This window comes from Xenopus tropicalis, chromosome 5 (assembly GCF_000004195.4).
Source record: "Xenopus tropicalis strain Nigerian chromosome 5, UCB_Xtro_10.0, whole genome shotgun sequence".
Lineage (NCBI taxonomy): Eukaryota > Metazoa > Chordata > Amphibia > Anura > Pipidae > Xenopus > Xenopus tropicalis.
In genome coordinates this window covers 126,222,448-126,235,974 of record NC_030681.2, presented here as the reverse complement: position 1 = coordinate 126,235,974, position 13,527 = coordinate 126,222,448, and the positions used below count along the sequence as shown (strand labels likewise).

The following is a 13,527-nucleotide window of genomic DNA, read 5'->3' as shown; positions in this document are numbered from 1 at the left end:
TTGTCTCCCAGTAAGATATAACAGAGGCTGTGTGTAAAACTATGAGGTACTTCAGGATTAACTGTATTGTACTGGTGACAACCGAATTCAACACCAAACCTTTATGGTGCAAATTTTTATTCTGATTTTTCATTTCACTGTGTATATCTTTCCCTTCCTTAATCCCCAGATATCACTGTAGGTTACCTTCTCTGTTGTGGTCTGAGCATCAGCATCATGTCTGCGCTGGGTAAAGATGATGTTGAACACAGCATGGGAACGACTGCTAGTTTCATTCATGTTGGTAGCAGCAACAGTCCTGAGAGAGAACAAGCAGAAATCCAAATGTTCTTAGAGAAAACTCTTTAACAAGAGAACAATTTAAAGTATACTTGAATGACTATTCTTGCTCTCTTTTCTTAGAAAAGTGCTGGGTTCTTCTGGGCCTATACTAATCACGGTCTCACAATACAGGCCATGCACCAGTTTTACTCATAATCGTTTTAAAGGAATTTTTTTCTATTGAGTTAGTGTACAGAAAAACAGAGATTATTCTTCTTATGTTTTTCAATCAGACAAAGGTTTTAGGCTTAATAATGGAAAATCCATTGCTGTTTATACATATGCGTGGGCTTGTGGGAGCTCTAATATGCTCAGATGTTCTCAAATGAATTGGTGGTCATATACCCTATTCCCTTTAAATCCTGTCTGGCTTTAGGAACAGTTCAGTGTAAAAATGAAACTGGGTAAAAAAGACAGACTGTGCAAAATAAAAAATGTTTTCGGTATAGTTATAAAGTCTGGAGCGGGCAGATGTCTAACATAATAGCCAGAACACCACTTCCTGTTTTACAGCTCTCTAAGCTATGAGCATTCAGTAACCAATCAGTTTAATTTAAAGAGGGGCCATATGGGACATAACTGTTCAGTCAGTTTGTATCTGACTTGTGTGCTCACAAACTAACTAAACAGTTATGTCCCATGTGACCCCTCCCCCCCCCCCAAGTCACTGACTAACTAAGAGGTTAGAGAGCTGAAAGCAAGAAGTAGTGTTCTGGAAATTATGTTAGACATCTGTCCACTCCAGCCTTTATTGATTACATTTTACTAGCTATATTACAAATATTTTTTATTTTGCACAGCCTGTCCATTTTACCCAGTTTCATTTTTACACTGAACTGTTACTTTAAGAATCAGTTTCATTGTGATTTCTCGATTGTGTTTCTCGCCAGGTACATCCTCATTATAAAACAGTATAACAGGTATTATCCTTCTTGCACACAAAGTAAGGCAGGAAATCTGCCTGAAGCCCATACAGAAATGTGTAACACAGTCCATGTAGAGATGAAGACAAGTGCAAAGAAAGAGGGTCTAAATACTGTATATTTATGACTGCCCAAAAAAATACAGGTTTTATTCCAAGGAAACATGTTAGAGGTATAGGAGCAGAAATGTACTAGTCTGTATCAATTCTGTAACCTATAGCAACCGGTCACCACTTAAAAGAGAATTAAAAATGAATATAATTAGAAATGCCACATTTTTTATACTAAACTTATTGCACCAGTTTAAAGGTTCTGCATCTCTATAGTAGTAATGATCCATCCTTCTGTCTCCCCTTGTTAGAAGTGTCGCTGACACTATACTGTAAATGCTCAATGTGCGCTGACAATGGGGATCCTGAGCTGCCGTCTGCCTGTGCCCTGATGCTGCCCCCTCTCTCCTGCTCCGCACTTATACCTTTAGCATTAGAGCGGGTCCAGAGGAGTCTGCTAATGCAGAGAGCGCTACTGTTTTTAAAAAACAAAAAATTTGTCTATTAAAGGCTTTTCGCCACCTCTGGTAACTGGCCGCTCACTACCGCCTGAGGCAAGGTTCTCACTTTGCCTCATGGCAGGAGTAGCCCTGTACTCTGAGCAGCTGTTAAAGGAAAACTATACCCCCAGATGAATTCTTAACCAACAGATAGTTTATATTATGTTAAGTGACCTGTTAAAGAATCTCAGCAAACTGGAATATATATATATATCAGTAAATATTGCCCTTTTACATCCTTTCCCTTGATCCACCATTTAGTGATGGGCTGTGTGTTCCCTCAGAGATCACATGACCAGAAATAATGCAGCTCTGACTGTAACAGGAAGTAGTGTGGGAGTAAAAGGCAAAACTCTGTCCATTAATTGGCTGATGTGGCCTAGCATGTATGTAAGATATAATTAATCCTTATTGGAGGCAAAACAATCCTATTGGGTTTATTCAATATTTAAAAGATTTTTATTAGACTTAAGTTATGGAGATCCAAATTACGGAAATATCTCTTATCCGGAAAACCCCAGGTCCCAAGCATTCTGGATAACGGGTCCTATACCTGTACTACTAAAAAAGTATATTTTTATGAAAATCGTTTATTTATATGAAGCAGGGTTTTACTTGTTTATGCAATATATTTTTATAGAGACCTACATTGTTTGGGGTATAGTTTCCCTTTAAGAAGCTAAGCTTATGGGTCATTGCAAATTACCAAGCTGGAAATGAGGTTTAACTGTCATATAAACTGATACTACTGGGATGATTATTAATTGCAATGGCCTCAGAGCAGTCATGTACTAATAATATGAATTATTTACTAATCAACCATATATTGTAATATTTATATTTTAAAGATACAGTGCAGCTTCAGTACCTAAGCTTCAGTAACTTACAGCAGCACAGAGCATGTGCAATGAATCCGTAGAAAAGAAAATGGGGGGCTACTGGGGGCATATCTGGAGACACAGATTACTGCTAACATGCATTGGTTGCTTTGGGACTTTTAACATACATTTTATCCATTAAAAAAATAATCTTACTGCTACTTTCAAGGCACATTATGGGGTGATCCTTTCTCAAAATCCTATGAGCCAGTGATCATTTATTCACTTTATAGAGAGATATTTAGCTAAGGAATGTCAGTGTCTAGGTGACAGTTGCTTCAGCTTGAGTAAAAGAGGCAATGCACTCACTGCCACCCATTGTTCAGGGAAAGAAATCCGAGCCACCGAGTTGGGCAAGTATTGTTAAACAGGGGATGGAAGTTTTAAGCTATGAGGTTAGACTGTCGAGGTTGGGGTTGTTTTCTCTGGAAAAGAGGCGCTTGCGAGGGGACATGATTACTCTGTACAAGTACATTAGAGGGGATTATAGGCAGTTGGGGGATGTTCTTTTTTCCCATAAAAACAATCAACGCACCAGAGGTCACCCCTTTAGATTAGAGGAACGGAGCTTCCATTTGAAGCAGCGTAGGTGGTTTTTCACGGTGAGGGCAGTGAGGTTATGGAATGCCCTTCCTAGTGATGTGGTAATGGCAGATTCTGTTAATGCCTTTAAGAGGGGCCTGGATGAGTTCTTGATCAATCAGAATATCCAAGGCTATTGTGATACTAATATCTACAGTTAGTACTAGTGGTTGTATTTATAGTTTATGTATGTGAGTATAGATTGGTAGGTGTGGGTTAGGTGTGCTGGGTTTACTTGGATGGGTTGAACTTGATGGACACAGGTCTTTTTTCAACCCTATGTAACTATGTAACTATGTAACTATGTAACAGCAAGGACTGGCAGCGTTTTAAATATTCCCACAGAGCAGAAATATCCTGCAAAATCTTGAATTATTTAAAATTTCAGGTAATAAGGAAGTTTTAGCTTTTGCACAAGCTTTTTAGCTAACTACAGCTGGCTTTATTGCACATGCTATGATAAAACAGCAGCAAATTCCAGAATGCTATGCAATAGCTGTGAACTGGGGGACAGGATTAGTCATTAAAAGTCATTGGTCATTAGTCAGCACATTCTGTGAGCAGGAGTATTTACTGTATATATACACCATATGTACATAGTCTACAAAATAAATCTGTGCTTCTGCCAAAAGTTTCATACCAGGGTGCTGAACCAATAATCATACAGCTAAATATTTTGTAAATACTATATATAGAGAGATATTTAAATATATAAAATAATATAAGAATAGAAGTTTGTAATACCTGGCCTTGTTACCAGAGTCCATGAGATCCTGAATATCCTGGTAAGAAGTGACGGCTAGCTTCGACAGATCTTCTACATAGGGTCCCAGAAGGGGGTGTTCACGCACTCGCAGGTTCCCCTTGTTTTTGGGGTTCAGCAGGTCTCTAACTCGTTCACAGTATATTTCCATATAACTGACCTAAGGACCAGAGAGAAGTAATAACCTGATGGTGTCACTCATTACATATTTACCCAATTTCCTTAATCCTGCTTAATTTAGCACATAGAAATAAATATCTATAGGAGAAATCACTAGTAACACCAAAATATAGAGTTGTATCTATGTAAATACAACATAGCTTTACCCTGCACTAAAATAAATTGTCTGTTTGTATAGGAAACTATACTATCATTTATATAAAGTAGCTGCTGTGAAGTCAAGGGGGCTTCAAATTAGTTTCCATAAGGGCTGTTTATTCATGGTTGTCTACACACTCATTCAACTCAAGTTAATGGGAGTGGTGGGAGTCAGTCCTGGGTGGAATTGTGTGCAGTGGGCTTAAGCTGGACATACATTTGAAGATCTGCTCATTTGGCAAGAGGGCACAGAAACATCCGCAAGTGGAGTGATCGTAATGCAATTTAGAGTGCAATCGGCATGTTTTTTTTCCCACAGCGCAGATTTTTTTCCTAAAATTCCAGCATTGTTGAGGTCAAAAAGGGACAATGCTCATCGCAAACTGAGCTGCACCCACCACACCTGCAGTGATTCACCAAAATTAACACAACTGAGCGCTTGCTTTGCTGCAAATTGAGTGCAGTTGATCTGAATATTTTTATAATGTTTGCCATGTGAGTGATGTGTGCACCCTATTCTTTCACAGCATTTGATGCAGGGCACTATGGGAATCCTTAAGGTATTGCCAGAGGTGGCGGTTAGCTCCAAGGTTCCCTTTTGCCACTCAATTCAGAATGGAAGGCAGAAAGAACTGAGCGGTGCCAAACACAACTATAGGGAAGGGCAAGGGGAAAGAGTGGGGACCATGTACATGAGCCCTAGGTCTCTGAACAAGCAGATCTTTGTCCAATTTGGCCACCCATATGCAGGCTAATGGTCAGATAAAACTGCAATGGGAACCTGTCGAGAAAGGAATACATCAGCGTATCAATGCAGTCCTCATCTGACATGATTACCATGGATTCACTATAGTCCATTGCTGTTAATCTAAACAGTGTAATTCCTTAGGTATTTAGCACTGGGACTAATCTTGATATGAATCTTTGCCATTTCATGAGACTGATTATTTTTCTAATCCTATATGAAGAATTTAATCCAAAGTCAACACAACTCTGCTGGCTTTTTCCAGAAAAGGAAGCAGAGACATAGACTGAAAAACTATAACCTTTCACCCCCCCTCTCGTACTTACCCTGACCCCCCCAGCAGCCAATCAGCAGAACAATAGTAAGGCAGTCAGATAACACCTCCCTGCCAAGCTGCTTGACACCTGTATTGCTAAAAATGCCCCTATGCCCCACCTAGTGGTAGATATGAGAATAGCACTAAATTAAAAATCTAAGTCCAGCTCAGCCAAGTCATGACTCCTTCGGTTACACAGAGTAGGAGAAACAATAGCTTATCTGAAACAGTTTTATTGTGTGGTGCTCACTTCTTCTGAAAGCTCAGACTCAAGCCCAATGCACTGAGATGGTGCCTACACACCAATATTACAGCTAAAAATACATTTATTGGTTCAAGAATACAATATTAAATGGTAGAATCAATTATTTCCAATGTGAACAGTGTAATATAGTAATAAAAACTAAACCATAAAAATCATGACAGAATCCCTTTAATAGTTGCTGGAAGAAGTAGTACTTAAAAATGTAATTTCATGGAAATCTCAACTGTGAGATGAACAACTGTTGATGAACAACTGTTACAATTAGTAATAGGTGTAACCAATGGCATGTTTGTTAACTCATGTACAGTAATTGTATACAAAGGGTCCACTGCAGGGAAGACTAAGCCACACTTACCTCTACAGAGTAAGACATGTTGTCATTGGTTGTGTCACTGATTCGAGAGAAAAGATCTTCACACAGCTACAGGACAGACAAGGAGAGATAAGTAGGGATATATCATTATTTGTTCCTGGGGAGCAAGGGTTTCATATCCTAAGACTGGCAAATGTGGGTGAACAAAGAGAGTTTTATGTTACGGGTTCATCATAAAGTCACAAGCATTCAGGGGTTAACGACGCAGACAGTGTAGGGTTAATGAATAATTTACAGACAGAGAACAATCTTAAACATTTATAGGTACTGAGAAACCAATCAATAATTCAGGGCATGAGGGGGAAAGAGATGAAGAGGAACTAATACTTTAAAGGGAATGAAGTGGAGGAAGAGTTAACAGGTTTGGAAGGACTGGATGTGGGGATTTCACGTTTTATATCCCAGCTCCTTCTCCTGCTCCTGATTAACTGAAGATCCTGGGACACGTATTGCCCTTTGCTTACTATCTGAGCTTCACAGTATAAAAAGATGTCTGCATATTAATCGTACTCCTTGAAGAAAATATACTGCACCCTGGCTGCACACAGCAAAACGTTAATTATTTGCATTAAAGAAACAATTATTTACAACCGTGCTGAGTGCTCAGAGCAGCTTTGTGTAAAAAAGTAACTTTCAACAAATGTTGGACTAGAAGTTCTGCAATGGCCAGGTTGCACTAACATTTGTGCCCAAGGTCTTCTTAAATTACCCCTATAGACAAGGTATAAACCATAATGCACTAAATACAGTAATACAGAAGGACAAGGTCCGATGAACCACACACATGAAAGGCAAAGCTGGTGCAACTGGATGTTCTAATAGCAGTAATACTGGGCACACAAAGTTGCAGTCTGAGACCTTAAAAAAATCCATGTTAAACACAACTTTTTCTCACCTTTACTGAAAATCAAATTATTCTTCCAGCTAAAGAAAATTGGTGTTTATAAAAAGCACCACAGCATTGTTTGTCAAATTGTTCTAAATATACACACAAATCAGCTACAATAGGGCAGTATAATGAGTTATATATAATAAATCCTGGTAGCCACCTGGGGTATGATGCCTTGTTGGGTTGGCTCCTGTCTGCCCATCATAGTGTAGGATTTCCCAGCCCCAGTCTGTCCATAGGCAAAGATACAGACATTGTATCCTTCAAATGCGTGAAGCAGCATCTCTTCTCCAATGTCACGATACACCTGACGCTGGCCCGCATACTGACTGTCCTCTTCCTGTAATACACATTGCAATATGTACGTTTCATACAGTGTGTTGTGTGCATTGGATAATCACATTCGCAAACCTACATAGGTGTTCAATTTTAGATAATAGCGCACCTGGTTTTATATAAAAATGCACTAAAATCACTACAGGTAATTAAAATAAGTCTTCTATTTATAATATACTTTGTTACTTAACGGAGACCCACTCCCCCAATCTTGTAGGCTACAATAAATAATAAATAGTGATATAGATCACTCTGGGATCAACTGAAAAAGACTATTATCTTTAAAAATGGCCCCTTTATTGAAGTTCCCTACAGATCTGCCATGGTCCATGTTTCAAATAAGAGGTGAGTGTGTATTAACAGTCTCTGTCAGAAGCACAGTAAGAGGGGGATAGCCAATCACAGGCCTGCACTTACACAAGCAAACATGGGCTTCAGTTCCCTATTAGGTCCACCTAGCCTCTAATTCTAAATTTATATACATTGACCAACTAGAAATTAAGGTGTGGGGCTGCTGTCCTAGTGGGTCTGAAGCAATGTATGGGAAAAACCAAAAACCACTGCTGTAGAGTAATAAAATGAGGACATATCCATGTTGGAGTGGGAGAGGAAAGGGGAAAGGAAGAAAGTATATGAAAAAGTACATTATATGTACATTAGAGGAGATTAGAGGGAATTATAGACAGACAGGGGATCTTTTTTTCCCATAAAAAGGATCAGTGCACCAGAGGCCGCCCCTTTAGATTAGAGGAATGGAGCTTCCATTTGAAGCAGCGTAGGTGGGTTCTTCACAGTGAGGGCAGTGAGGTTGGGGAATGCCCTTCCTAGTGATGTTGTGATGGCAGATTCTACAATTAGTATTGATGTTGGTATATATAGTTAATGTACATGAGTGTATAGATAGGTTAGTATAGGTTTATGTGTGTACTGGGTTTGCTTGGAAGGGTTGAACTTGATGGGCTTTGGTCTATGTAACTGTGTAAAAAATAATCTATCAAATGCAAGTTTGGAGGGAAAAAGAAGGTTGAATACTGTCTAATGCTTCAGACAACTATAGGGAATTATTAGGAAATGCAGAAATTTATTGGAGGTGGGGATTAAACAGAAACAACAGCAACATAGTTGTGAAATAGAAAAAAAGAATTGTACTGATCAGTAAGTAAAATGCCTGTATTGATTTTCTTTGCTAAAAAAAAATAGCCTTGAAGCAAGGTAGTTAGAGGGATGCAGTAAGTCATATATCTCTCTATTAGCTTTATTTTTATTTAAATAACAAACTGAACATACTCTTGCAAAAACCTTGAAGATCCAATTTACTAATTACATCTATTTTGCTCTGAACAACCCTCTGCTGTTTGATACTCACTGAAGTGTGTGACCAGTAGGAATAGTCAAAGCTGAAGCTTTTGGGAGTCTCCTTCGGCTGTTTGGGGTTGACGATTGCTAGAAATAAGAGAGAAGAAATTATATTAAAAACCTTTTTGCTTGATATTGCCCTACAACCATACACATTTTCATTTTTTAAAGATGATGTATATGCTGTTGCTCTGCTATGAGCTACCCAAATGTTGGTGAACTACAACCTTCCAGCAAACATATAAGCATGAGATAAAACATGAAAGAACTTTTGGCGCAGCAATACAAAGCATGAATGAATAAAACAACATAAAAAACATCTTCCCAGGTCTCAAGGGCCAGTGGGTCAACTAAAAGAAAAACATGTATATAATACACAAGTTCCAGTAAGTCATGTGACAGAAATGACATCACTAAGCACCAGTTATAACTGATGACATCACTAAGCTCTGTATTTATGGATATATTTTACAGGATATTCATGGATCTTGTGTATTAAGTAGCACTTTTACAGAGATTAAATATCATTCCCAATCCAAGTCCATATCACATTCACACATTCAGTTTTATCAGGAGCCAGTTAACCTGCCTGTATGATTTAGGAGTGTATGAGGAAACTTAATTCTAGCAAGCACATAGAAAGCATGCCGACTCCTTGCAGATAGTGCCCTGGCTTGAATGGTACCTAAGACCCCAATGCTGCCAGACAGCTAACCATTGCAGTATTAATAATCTTGAGATGAAATCCTGCCTCCTTCTGTGTACAGCTGTGTTCAACTCCCCGTTCTTTGTTTTCTCACTGGAGGCACTCAACCAGGTCCAGACTAAGATTCATAACAGGCCCTTGCATTTCTACTACACAAAGGCCCAAACAGCCCCCACAAGACCAATAAATAGTGACTGTCTATGGCATCTTCCAGCAGCCCCTCTGGCAGTTGCCAGGATCTAGAGATTGCCATCACTGACAACCTAGTCCACCCTATACCCACCCTTCTGATGGTTAAATATAACATAATTTAAAAGAAAAGACCCAATGCCACCACAGCCCTTTAGCAGTGAGACCTATGCTTCTGGAGGTGCTTCCTGTGTAACTCCCCATCTTCTTTGCTGCTGATTCACAGCTCATACTCTGGGCTGCTCTCACTTCCCATAGCTTAGGTATCAGGTAAAAAAAAATTACCAATACCAACCAGAGAGTATTAAATTATAATAGTTGTTCATCTATTTATCTGAACTATAAAAGACTTTCTGGTCAACACTAATGTCCAATTTTTGGATCTGGCGAAATATCAAACCGTACAGAAATCTTTCATATGCAAATGTGGGTACAATGAGAAAACTGCATCATCTAAGATAGAGACATGCAAGAATCAACTCATGCACACCCACACCGGGCATGATCCGCATGAGCTGCCACCTGACCTTGACCTGCTGACTCACACTTAACCCCCACAGACCCAAACCCAGAATTCTGTGACCTTAGATATAGTCACGTTATCACCCGTGAGATATCATTAGAATTTCCCAGGAGGTATGGTTACTATGATAAACAGCAATAACTGATGTGAGAACTAAATCTTGCTGGGTATATGTACTGTTTCATGATGCAATACTGACTCACACAGACACAGGGAGATATCTGGTAGCAATGTATATTTTATTTTGCTCCATTACAACTGTGCTAATACAGTATATATATATATGTATGCATATTTTTATTTATATTATCTTATAGGCCTGCTTTTTTATATGTGCCCCTAACGAAGACCCCCCCTTTTTGAATGGGGGTTGAAGCGCGTTGGGTTTTTGATATGTAAAATAAAGTTTATTTCAGTAAAGTTTTAAGTGCTGTAGGTAACAGGGGTTGACACTGCACTATAAGTACCAGAACTGGGTCGGGTGCTATGCCAGTGCTCCAAGGCTTTGGGTTTATTTCTGAAGAGACAAAGGGAGGATTTTCTCTAAAGGAATTCAGGGGCGGCATTTGAAATGTAAGGAGCAGCATGGCCAAAGTGTTAGGTGGGAAACAGCAGTAGTTGTGGGGGGTGCAACTGAGAGGCTGTGCTGAGAGGAGCAGGGGATTAAATTAAATTAAAGTTCTGCATGGTGTTGATACAGACCCAGGCCAGCAATGCCAGAGGGGCTGCTGTAAGATGCCATAGACAGTGACTATTTATTGGGCCTGTGGGGGGCTGATTGGGCCCCTGTGTACTTAAAATGCCATGGCCTATTAACAGGATCTGGCAGGACTGTGTTTAGTAGTGGTAGGGCACACAGCAAATCAGGCTTTGTAGTGGGCTTTCCATGCACTGTTCTTCTGCATAGACTGGTCAGCACCCTTCAATGCATTGGGGATAACGTGGGCAAACAATATCCCTTTGTTCATTCACAGAAAGTTCTCAGTCAGCAAATCCTAACACAAGCCAAATCCCTGTATTACCAGTCACAGAAAGAACAAAACAAAGGGGTCAGTTAGATAAGTGTCGCAGGAAAGGTGGTGGGACACAGACAGGGAGATTTTCTGTGACACCACCAAAGAATAAAAAACTAAATGAGCCTCTGAATCCTAAATTGCAATGGTACCTCAGGCAAAATGTTGCTCGTCGTGATGAATTAAAGAATATTGGTTTTATGTCAGAGGAGTGCACAGTAAGGTTGCTAGGCAGTTATGGCTGAAACATGTTCGGATGCACCCTGTGCTAGTCATGATTCTTCAATGTATGGAATTACAATTAGTGATATTGATTAACTTTTTAGTAGCACAGGGGAAATCAGCTAAAAGGATCTATTACCCATGTAATGTCTTTGTGCAAATATTCTATTTTCTAATGCATCTTACAAGGGTCTAAAAAGTCATGAAAGAAAAGGGCAAAAAATCCAATACACACTATCTGAAAGGGGTTTAAATTAAATTTTAGTATATGCTATTCTGAAACAATTTGCAACTGTTCTTCATTTTTATTATTTGTGGTTTTTGAATGCTGGGGTCAGTGACCCCCTTTTGAAAGAGTTGGAAATCCACTTTGTGTGCTTGCACCCAGCCCAACACAATGGCTCCGTGAACTGGGTACCTATCACCATAAAATGCAGGTGCAGGCTAGTAGTTGGTTGGGGGAAAGAATAGTATTTTTTTTTTTTAAAAAAACAATAGTCCCTTACAGTGTTAGGCTGTAACTTCTTTGCACTGGGAGGGAGTTCCCAATTCGGGCAGCCATGTTATGGCACTCGAATGCACATAATAAGCGAGTGCCACACGTCGCTCCTGCTGGTTCTCAAACGACAACTAAACATTTATGTACAAAGACACCGCTACATACCTTCATAAGATAAAGAGTATCGGCAGCTACAGTGGAACACCTCCATGGGCCCTTATACACTCGTAAAAAAAAGGGAATGAACACCTACACTGTAACAAGGAACACTAGAACTACTGGTTCATCTACATTATCCCTCATGAGCAAAAAGAGATTATACATCGGCATGGGTCATTGTAATCAAAAAGTGAGCCCTAAAAAACAAGGAAACATTTGCAGTACACACAGCCATCGGCATACACATATGTGTTTATTCTGGCTTCCCAATTATATTTCGATAATAATATTAAAGATGACAAAAAGCATTTAATTTTAATTCATACTCTAATACTCACTGGTTGTATTTCCAGACATCTGGATGATACATTTTGAATCCTTCCCAATTTCTCTTGAGTTGAACGGCCGCACTCTGACCGCAACCTTCACCGACGCTCCCGCCATGTCCTGGAGGATACAAGTACAAAACACATTATATTATGATGCTGTATCAGAGTGAGCTGAAAATGGTAAAGTGTGGTCAGAAAGAGAAATGTGCAATCAAAATAGACAATGTGCAAAGATGGAGAGGTCAAAAGAAGATCGTAATAAGGATATTTAGGGGTAGGAGAAGTGCACCAAGTGTATAAAGTCATGAATGTTTAATGAAGTAAAAGAGAAACATGAGCCTTTCCATGGCAGAGGCTGGCTGATGCGTTCAATCCTATTGAGTAACTAGAATCACAGTCACTTAGAGGCGAGAGATATATAAGCAAACAGATACATGTCAGGTCAATATATAAACGCTGGGAAGCATTAATCTCTCAGGTATGCACAGGGAACAAGAGAAGGTTGGAGGAAAGGTCATGTAACCCCACCACCTTTAGGAGCAAGTAAATCATGGACAAGCCTTTAATTATATACAGTCACCCCAGGCCCACCACTTAGTTTAACTGAATAAGACACTTTCATGATTACTTAGCAAGTTTAGTTGCTTTATACTTAATGCTGCTAGGTACTGTCTCGTCATTTTCTTATTTTAATTATTCCCTTTGATGTTTTCATGTTTTTATACCATAACAACATAGCACTGTATCTTTGTAACTCCACCAATCATGTTCTGTTCTCTATAAATTGGTTGGGCAGTTGCCTTTATGTCTCTTTACTCGTATAATTTCCCTAACATTCTGAATAACAGGTCCCATGCCTTAAGATGGATGGGCTAGGGACTTTCAGGCCCCACCTATGAGAAAGGCCCATGTTTCCAAAGAGGCCTGGCGCTGCAGCTCACTCATTGGCACATTATTCACATGCCCTTGCAGAGGGTTCAGATTGCTTGGTTAGGGTGAGTTCACTGCACTGTGCATAAAAATGATGAAGCTAAGTGGGTCAGTAAGAAGTGGCTCTGCAATTGTTTTTCCTTTTTTTTGCATGCTTTCTTTCCTTTGAGTGGCCAATTATGCTCGCACAAGAATAAAAGAACTGCATTCTCTTGACAATTACTGATGCAGATTACTTCTTTCACTAGCAAATACATTCTCCCTTGGTAATTACTTGCCTGAAGGAGATTGCTTCCTTTCACTGTCAAGTTGGCATGAAGGCTTTTGGGCCAAATCTATTTC

General features: G+C 39.5%; 1 protein-coding gene across 13 annotated transcripts in view; it reads right to left on the bottom strand.

Moving 5' to 3' along the window:
• Positions 1–13,527, bottom strand: part of kif1a (kinesin family member 1A) — a 106,682-nt gene that overhangs the window by 66,420 nt on the left and 26,735 nt on the right. For all 13 annotated transcript variants that reach the window (XM_031902551.1, XM_031902556.1, XM_031902552.1 and 10 more), the window contains exons 2-7: positions 12,265–12,373; positions 8,626–8,702; positions 7,084–7,263; positions 6,017–6,082; positions 3,999–4,177; positions 187–298 (exon numbers count right to left, since the gene is read on the bottom strand). In XM_031902551.1, coding sequence (XP_031758411.1) covers positions 187–298; positions 3,999–4,177; positions 6,017–6,082; positions 7,084–7,263; positions 8,626–8,702; positions 12,265–12,370 — 720 coding nt within the window. In that variant the 5' untranslated portion in view covers positions 12,371–12,373. The remainder of the gene's footprint in view (positions 1–186; positions 299–3,998; positions 4,178–6,016; positions 6,083–7,083; positions 7,264–8,625; positions 8,703–12,264; positions 12,374–13,527) is intronic.